The sequence below is a fragment of the Betta splendens genome, chromosome 19 (genome assembly GCF_900634795.4).
Source record: "Betta splendens chromosome 19, fBetSpl5.4, whole genome shotgun sequence".
Taxonomy (NCBI): Eukaryota; Metazoa; Chordata; class Actinopteri; order Anabantiformes; family Osphronemidae; genus Betta; species Betta splendens.
In genome coordinates, this window is record NC_040898.2 from 6,041,357 (window position 1) to 6,050,987 (window position 9,631).

General features: G+C 43.6%; 1 protein-coding gene across 1 annotated transcript in view; it reads right to left on the minus strand.

Moving 5' to 3' along the window:
- The window catches only part of LOC114845419 (ras-related protein Rab-26-like), a 33,841-nt gene extending 25,508 nt beyond the window's left edge, over nucleotides 1-8,333 (minus strand). The window contains exons 1-2 of the mRNA XM_029133398.3: nucleotides 7,742-8,333; nucleotides 6,455-6,565 (exon numbers count right to left, since the gene is read on the minus strand). Of these exons, the coding sequence (XP_028989231.1) occupies nucleotides 6,455-6,565; nucleotides 7,742-7,924 (294 nt within the window). The 5' untranslated portion in view covers nucleotides 7,925-8,333. The remainder of the gene's footprint in view (nucleotides 1-6,454; nucleotides 6,566-7,741) is intronic.
- Nucleotides 8,334-9,631: the final 1,298 nt, after the last annotated feature.

Below are 9,631 nucleotides of genomic sequence, written 5' to 3' on the forward strand. Positions count from 1 at the left end.
TGTGAACGAGGCCTTGACCCGCCCCCCATCATCCCCCTAACTGTGTCGCCCATTCTTCCCTCTCCAGGGTCAGTATTAAGACGCAGTGTTGCACTGTGATAAAGGAGCCGCCAGCTTGTGTATGTTTCCTGAATTCACTGGAACGGTTCCTTGGAAATCCATCAGCGGTCATCAGAATTCTGGGTCGGTATTACTAGTGGCGAGCTGATGGCTGAAGGCACCAAGTAATAAATGACTGGGGCCTATCTTTTGAATATTTACAGCAGCCACTATTTATAGTTTACCTTTAAAAACAGACAATGTCACATACAGCCAATTAAAACTAAGCCATGCTGGCATCTGCATTGTAGCTCCTCAGGATTTTATATCTACAGTATATTTACATATATTCTAGTATCGGACTGATATGACTGATATGGAAATACAAAACTGGGTGCATGTCAGACCCCGTGCTACTCACTTTTTATTTGTTGCACCAACAGCGCTAATGCGATGAAACGCGCATTGAAAGACCTGTGGCACGTTGCTATAGCCACAGAGTTAGAAACTGTCATTTGCAGAGAGCTGAGCGAGTCGTGTGCTGCGTCGGCCTTGAAATAGCTGGAACACACGACAAACTATTTTCAGCGGTCCGTTGATGTTTCGACCTCCGGTTCGTATTGTTCACATCAAGGCAGCATTTACTAGTCTTTGCCGCGTCCTCAAGCTCCCTTCACTCTCTGTCTAAGTCAATTTTCAGCATGGTGTTCTTCCTGAAATAAAGGTTTATTTCTCTTCAAACAGGGTCTAAGAGCTTATTTCCTGTTGCCTGAAGTACTTTTTTTATAGGATCATGACCTTGAAGGTTGTCACATCCTGACGTGGAGGTCTTAAATGTAATAACAACTGTATTAGCTCTAAGAGCAGAAGCTTAAAATTCAATACAGGCCTGAGTTTGTAATAAAGTCATGAATAAAAAAGGTGCCACAATCTCTTGTGCTCCCCCTCAGAACGTCGTTCTCTTTCCCTGCACTCATTCCTGTTTCTGTAAGTTCTTGCAACTTTTTCAGACACTGGACATTGACATTTCCAGTCACTTAGACAATGAACGTCTCCGTTTCAGACTTTTACTTTTACTTCTCACCACAAGTGCCTTTCATTATTTGATGCCATGGAATTAGAACAGGAAAACATTTACAAAAGAATCAAATAATGGAGGCAGTGAACTATGGCTAGAAAACACTTATATCTACTGTACAATGAGCTGACCATATAGATAAATATCTCTTTGAATGCCCGAATGCCATATCTTTCTAACCATCGTCTTTCCAATTTGACAGACATTGAGCTCATTCCCTATGGACACAGATGAGGGCTCTTCTTTGTTTTGAATGGGAGCATTGGAATATGTCCTGTAAGCCTCTTAAAGCCGCTTCCCAGACATCAGCTCACTGTGAAGTTGTGCACTGGTGGGATGGTGTAGCAACAAATGATCAGACCAGATCCAAGCAGATGGAGAGACAGAGGGGGAAGCAGCTGTTGTATGAGTTCTCTGTGACAAATTACAAACTCGCACAGACTGAGATGAAGGTGTTTGTTAAGAACCTTTTCTTTTCCATCCATCTCGCGTTAATTCCCTCCCTCCTTCACTCACATAGAAAAAAAAAAAAACTATGCAAAAGTGCACACGCAGTAGCATCATCTTTCATCTGTGGGCAAAACAAGTTCCACATAATAAAATGCACACAACCAATGCACTCACACTTTGCTGGTTTTAAATTGGGAGCTCCTCCTTTGACTCATTTTCCACAAGACTGAGTGGACACTTATGATGCGATTAATGTGAGCAGCTACCACATATGGATGCATGTCTGTCAGCGTTAAAGCTGTAAAGTGTCAGTGAAACTAATAAACCCAGTGAGATCCAATCAAACCACATAGATCCTCTCTACTCTGTGGGCTTTTCTAGCAGTTTTTAACTGGCGCAAGTTTAATGTTGGTCTCGGTCTCACTGGCAGCAGCCTCATTTCCAGCAGAAGCAGCAACAGCAGGAGGCTGACTTCAGCTCCATCACTCATCGCCTGCCCAGCACCAGAAAACACGCGGAGAAACTTAACAAATCTCCAACGACGGCGTTCGTCTCTGCGCGGAAACGATAAAGACACAAACAAGAAGCGTGACGTTGGGAATGTGTCCTAACCAGCTATTCCCATTCTAACTAACACAAACAACAGATCTCAACCGTGACGTGCTCCAGTGGGTCCTTGAGGGGAAGGCTGTGATTGAACCGGAGCGCTTATGAATCTGAGCTCAACGGCGTGAAGCCGAGTCTGAGCCCGGGGAAAAGCAGCTAAAGAAAACCCGCAAATTTGACGCCGCATGCACATTTTTGGTTATGACTTCCTTTGTGGCAGCAGCTGATAATATGCCTAATATCCAGCTGAGGGGGGGGGGGCAAAAACATCTGACAGCTAAATGTGCAAATTTGGGTAGAAGCAGTTCCCACACATTCATTGATTTGCTTTGCTGTCACAGCTACTGGCCCATAACAACAGTCTCCTGGGAAGGAAACAAGCGTCTGTGTGAAACACAGCGGAGTGGCAGGTGTCACCATCAGCCATCCATCTGTCACCCGTTGCCCGGACTACTAAATATAGGGTCGTATAATGTAACCAAAGCACCGGTGATATGAAACGTACAGCAGAGGAAGAACGGATGAGCTCCGGTAGAAGCGGAGACAAACGCGGCTTTGACTTTGCACGGTTCTTGATGTTTTTGTCCCGTGGCAGCTTATTAGCATGAGCGCGTTTCATCATTTCGCTTATTCATGATCACCCAGCAACATCTGCATGTGGCTTATTTTTAGCCGGCACCACAGGAGGAGAAGCGAGCGCGTGCTGCGGACGGACAGAAAGCGATAAGACAGCAGTGATAATAGTGATGATGACCCACTTTGTATTGTGGATGTTAAGGTTTGTTATTTATTTGTGAGATAAAGCTAAATTTACCTTAGTGAGAACCTGAACTATAACTTATAACATCCATATACATAAGATAAGATGAGAAACGATGGTCGACAATGAAACTTCCAATATCATAATATAAGGTCCAATATCTACTCTGGGTAAAAAAAGTAATGTAATGTAAAACAAGAGTCATCCCTCATCTGTGGCTTAGGGCTTTTTTTATTACAGAGTGTAATTTATCCCACTACCACACAAAGCAGCTAAACAATAGTGCACTGATGACAGAGAGCTCTCCATTGTGCTCTGATGTATGTAAGCAATTATGAGTGTACGTGTGGGGAGCGTGTGCCGAGTGTAAATCAGGTTCTGTAGCCGTGCGGGTTGTGCCGGTGCAGATCACCCCCCCCCCCCTTCTCCTTCTTTACACTGCAGATTGCCTTTAGTGTACCTGTGCATCATTGCCATGACAACCAGTGTTGTTCAGCGTGGTGGTCAGTGAACTCCACGGTACAAAATGGAGGGGCGGTCGGGCATGAATGGCCGGACTGATTGTAGTCTGGTGCTAAGGGAGAATATTGTGCCCGTAAAACAAAATCTGTAATTTGTTACTCTCTTTGGTAACGACTCAGACAGTGAAACTACGATGACTGACCTTTACTGACATGAGCCCTGGTGAGATTTCTTCTCTCAGGCTGATCAATGGAATCTGGTAATTCTGGATAAAACACCTAAGCCCTTCCGTCCATCAGCTCTGGAAGGATTATAGTCTGACAATTTAACACGATTTCACTAACTTCAGTTCACAGGGAAATTCAATCCAGCCATATTTTGCTATTTTCCTGAGAGAGACGAGTAACACAAGCCTTGTGCATACTAAACATCATCATCGTCTTCGATCATCAACCAGGCCTTTTGACATGATGAATGAATAGCCGCTGAATCGAGAAACACAAGCGCAGCCATTCCTACAACATGGCAACATGAATCTCATTAGGAGAAAAATGTCTGATGTTTCAATTACTGCCATCACTCATCGTCATCATTATCATGTATGTAAAATGTCAGACTGCTGCACGGACGTGACACGCAGAAGGTGCAGGGTTTATTAACTGTAAAGGTGGCGTCCGGTGACATGCAGCAGCTCCCTATGGGCTTCCGTAGCGCCGCGGCGGCTCACATTAGCCCCAGCCGCCAACCGTCATGAAGGAAGCGTGATTATTTCCCACAGAGCTGAACAAACCGGGTAATTTCGCCAGCGTGTGCACACATAACAAGCTTGTTTTGTTTCCCCGCTGCTTTGATTTCGTACTGTCAGAGCTTTGGCTTCCGTCACAGCCCACAAACACTCGGCAACAATAAGTCAATCAAGCGGCTTAGCACAAAGGTCAACACACAAAAGCCAACACAGCTACCCATTGTTAGCTTTGTCAGAAAAGTTGAGTTGTGCATACAAAAGGCCAGAAATTAATAATATGTCTTTGAATAGAAGCATGGTTCACTTAAAGTCTAAATTGAAGTGTTTCTATTCTACTTCTATACTGGTCATCTACCAACACAGAAATCACTTAATCACAGGTACAGTAAGAAACTCTGCTGGTAAATCTGGGATAAAGCTGTCAAAAAACAAAGCACATGAACTTCACTCTATACAAATCTACATTGAGACGTTTCTCGGCGTCATTTTTCCAAAAACATGCCGAAGTGAACTGGGATGAAATGACTAACTTCAAATGCCTGCGGGGCTGTATTTCTATCGGTTTCCTCTGCTTCAGTCAGGCTGCTAATAATAAAACCCCTCAGACAAGCATCTGTTTTGAAGAGCTGCAGACATGAGAGGTGCACAAGCAAAGCAGGTCTGTGCTGAGAGAGGAGTGAGGTTGGGAGGGATGCATGAAAATGTTGTTACCTACAGTATTTGTTTGGTGGTTCTAAAGTGTAATGAGGAGAGGCGCTGCCAGCGGATTCTGTGACAATAATTACAGTACATAGGCTCATGCAGCGCAGAAATATTCCAGTCAATGGGTTAATAAGTTCAGGTGAATATGACTTTTCTGTGTCCCTGTAAGAAGATAATCAGGAAATTAGAATTAGGGCTTATGCACAGAGCAGAGCTGGTGTTCCAGTGTTTAGCTAAACTTGGCTCCAGTTGCAGATTGAGAGATGTATTACGATTAATGAATACAAAATATTAGATATATAAGCTCTCAACATGTTTCACTCAAAACTCATGGGTACTGCAATCTCTGGGGGGAACCAGACTGTCAGTCTACGATCAGTGAGGGTCCATTAGAAAGGAGCTGGACTGATACATAGCAAATAGGAAGAGACAAAAGGGGAAGTGGTTTTAAAAAATGTAGTATTCTTAATATATACCTGTCTCTCTCACTGAAACCAACCTGGCTTTTAGCTTCCGGACATCATGTCTGACTCTGTCGGTCCCGTTGTGTCCTAGATGTGAAAAAGAGAAGCTCTACACCTTGTCACAGCTGATTCTCCATAGGTTCTTACAGTGCAGGGGCTGGTGATTTGCGTCAGCCTCAAACCTAAGCCTCTTTTATAGTCTGATTAAAGACAAAAGGGTTATTTCTGTGAGTCCGTTAGCTTATGGAGTTTTAAACGTGCCCATTCTTCATTCTGCTTCAGGAGGAGATACTGTGCTGTAAGAACCTGTTTTAAAGCATGCAGAGGAAAAAAGGCCTTTTGTGTTTCCATTACTCCATTTTCTTCAGTGCCACTGTCCTATTTTCCAAAATTATTTCTACAGGAAATTATGGCTTATTCTCCATTTAATCATGGGTAAAACAATAAACAAAAGGACTCATAAAGAATTAGGCTGCATGCTTATTATGGCTCTCATTGTTTGTACATGAGGTGTCACTCAACACATATCCATCCACTATCTACTGTACGTCCTGCTGGGGTCCATCACGCTCCCTGCACTCAGCTTTAAGATGCCGTCTCACTGTTGCACTCTGCTTCTGCTATAAGCTGCTCTGGATGACAGCGGCACCAAAGGACGGCTCCGAACGCTTCCTCGGGGAAGGTTTTTCCGAACAGCTGTGTCAGATTCTGCAGCCACATGGATCTCGCTTTAGGGAGCAACAAGACAGTAAAAGACTGAAACGGGTCAGTGCATCTGACTCGTCTGCCGCGACACTTCACGTCTGCCTGTTCTGTTCTGGTGGTGGAACCCTTTGTCTGCAAAGTCCCCCAGGGGCCGCCATTAGCAGTAAAAGAAAAAGGATCAGTCCGTCAAGATATAACCTCACTTTAAATTACCTTTTTAATTTGCCTTCATTTCGTTTAACTCTGATGTGTCCCTCAGGGGAAATCTAAGCTTGTGGGTAGGTTTTAAACAAGTTACCTCCTCATATAATGAAGAGACGATTGGACTTTTAACGTTCAAGATAGGTTTTTTTTTTAAAATCTCACTTCTAGCCCCTCAACATGAAGGGGCAAATTACAATAAAAGAATTCTGAGAACAAGGCCCAGGTTGAAAAAGACCTACCCTGAAGTCGATGCCCACTGTAGAGATGAAGCTCCCGGCTAGAAAGGCTCCGTCTTTGAAGCGAACCAGCAGACAGGTCTTCCCCACACCTGAATCTCCCACCAGCATCACCTGAGAGACACACAAACACACCGTCAGAGGAAAAAGAGCATTTCTATCTACTGTGGTGGGAAGGAACAGATCGTACGAAGCAGAGAAGGAGAAAGAACCCAGAGTTTTAATCTCATCAGTCAATACAAACTCAGTTCATATCTATTGACAAGAGTAGTCTATATATCAATATGCTGCACAAGTTGAAGGTATTTGATTTGCAGTGCTGGGTAATATTTGAGACGCTGGCTTATAACAACACACTTATTGTCATATCCATGTTTCAATCAGAAAAAACAATCGCTCATTGTCATGTGCTGTAAGATGCCAGATGTCCATTAACGGATCATTAGGTTTCTCCAGCTTTCCCTTGTGTTTTACTGTAGATATGAACTATAAGACTCTAAATTTAGCTCATGGCAGGACAATTTTCACATTGGATCATATGCATGTTTAGAAAGGGTGGAAATAAAAATCAAATAACAAACTAAGCACAATCTGACCTTAGTATGCAGTTATTCAATAGATAATTTCCTTTACATACTGCAGAAAGCTGCAAACTGTATCCAAACCCAACCACGTTAAGCCTTAAACTGCACACAAGCCCAGTACGGGGAAAAAACATGCATTATATAAAAACATAGCAACTTAATTTTAGTAACAACAGGGGTCAAATTAAGTCAAAACACTAAATGTCATTATAACATGGAAATACTGACATTTAAAGGTAATACATTTGATTTCCAGCGGTGGCCCCTGAAACTCCAATTTAAGATGCTTAGGCAGCATATGTGTTGCATACATATATTACATAGGTTACTCAGACACACTGTGCCTTTATAGATACTGCTTTCATAAAATGCAAAACAATAGCAGCCTATGATAGAATTTAATCTAATTATAACTGGGAGGGGCAAACGTCAGGGTGGGTGGGCTTGTCCCTCTAAGGCCCCGCCCACCACTCCAGGCGCACTCCAACTTCGGTCACTCTCATTAACGCCCATAACAACAACAACAACAGTGTCTTGTTTTATAATACGCACAAGGGAAAACTTTCGATTTTCAGTGATCTCACCTTGTCCTTTATGGTTTCATACAGAAGTTATTTTTTTGTTTTAATCCACATTTAATCATTGGAATTAGCGATGCGTTGATCACTTTACTTTAACAGTAGGACAGAAAGCAGTGTCGCCTCACCTTGAAGGACAGATCGTAGAACTCTCCGCTGTTGCTGATGGACGGTCTGCTGGGGTAAACCAGCCCGGAGGACGCGGCGGCGGCGGCCGCCAGTCCCTTCCCCGACCTCCCGCTGCCGCCGCTCGGCGACGCTTTGGGGCTCTTGGCGTTACTTTTGGCTTTGGCTGCCTTCTTCCTGGACATGGCTCCAGAACCCTTCAGGCAATTTAGACACACGTGTGAGAAGTAGAAACACGCGGAAAAAAAAACGGGACTCTCTCTCTCTCGGTCTGCACTACTTTCCTAGAGGAGTTCTGGTCCAGGCGAGATCATGAAGATTGCGAAGTTCACCTGTTCCTCCGAACCATGACGCGCGGCGTTAATTGATTTCGCACTCGCGAACGGGCGACGAAGCGCGACAGCTGTTGTCTCGGCGGTGGAGCCGCTGACTACGAACCCGCTGCCTGGTCCACGACGCGCTCGCGCTCTCTCTCCTCCTCTTCTGGGTTGATGCTGGGAGCGCATCAAAGCGTGGCTGTGCGGTGCGTTTATGCGGAGATTCCACCCTAAATAGGACACAAGTGCAGCCTCCCGAAGCAAACCTTGCCTGACACATTTAGAGGAGATTAAAAGAACCTTATTGACACCAATTTAATGTTTAATACCTGAATTAGGTCAAATGTATTTGAAACTTCAGGTGTCTTGGTTATTTTTGTTGTTATATTATCTACACTGTACTTATTTGTCTGTTGTCAGTGCAGGTGATCAGGTTTCATATTATTACAGTGGAAGAGAAATGAAAATGCCCATGATTATTTTACTGCATTTTCTTTTTAAAGGCTCAGGTTCATGTTGGCGCTAGTTCATATTGAATGTGTGTGACACCTTGTAATTTTCTCCACATTAAAGTGCTCTGCACCATTTGAACTGTTCCTGCTGGTCGTGAGGTTTAAGTGCATTAGATAGAAAATGTTAGATTTGTGGCTGCATCGAGTCCGGTGTGTTATTATGACTTCACACTATGTGGCCCCACAAGCATAAAACGTTTTCCCCGTAGATTCAGAAGCAGCGGCAGCAGCAGAACCTCAGTGGCTACTGGAGTCCAACTGTGACTGAACAGCAGGATAATCAGATTTGAGCATCTTGGAAACAGGAACAAGGGCAGAGTGGCGTTACAAGAAAACCTTCAACTCGGCGCTGCATCATTACTGGCAATGTGACCTTAAATCCTTAAAGCAGCCATACTGTAATAGTACTGCAAAGAGTCTGACACCGACTCAGAACTGTGTGTGCTGCAGCCCATAGTCATAAATATTGAGGAATATTGATTCTGGCAACAGCATGTGCAACAACAATTAAACTATTGTGTTCTCCAAAGATACAGTTCAAGTAAAAGTTAATGTTTCTCTAGAAGTAAAAGCATTTACAAGTGTAACCACAGTATGACCTGCACTCTTTCAATGCAACCAGAGCTCCTGCGTGTAAACATGAGGAGCTGCAAACAACTTTTTCAATTTACACCAGGAAAGAATTTATAAACAAAACAATGGACGTTTTAGAAGAGAGAGATAAACTTGCCGAAGAAATTTATTTTAGTACAGAAAGTCTAGTGGACATTAGAAGAGCTGCATATTGTGGAGATAAAAGTGGAATAAATAGTTATTCAAGCTGTTTATTTTAATCCACGCTGTCATTATTTCATCGTTACTAACTGTATTCAGAGCTGACAATTCCCACCAGATTAGATGACAACACCACAGTGACTCACTCCTTATGTCCACTAGAGCTCATGGACTTTTAGCAGGCAGGCAGTCGCCTGCATCCACTGTGATGATGTAGTCTGCGAAGCATTTACGTAACCGTGAACAAAAGGCTGGTCCGTCCACTGCACCAGTGACCCACCTGCTGGTA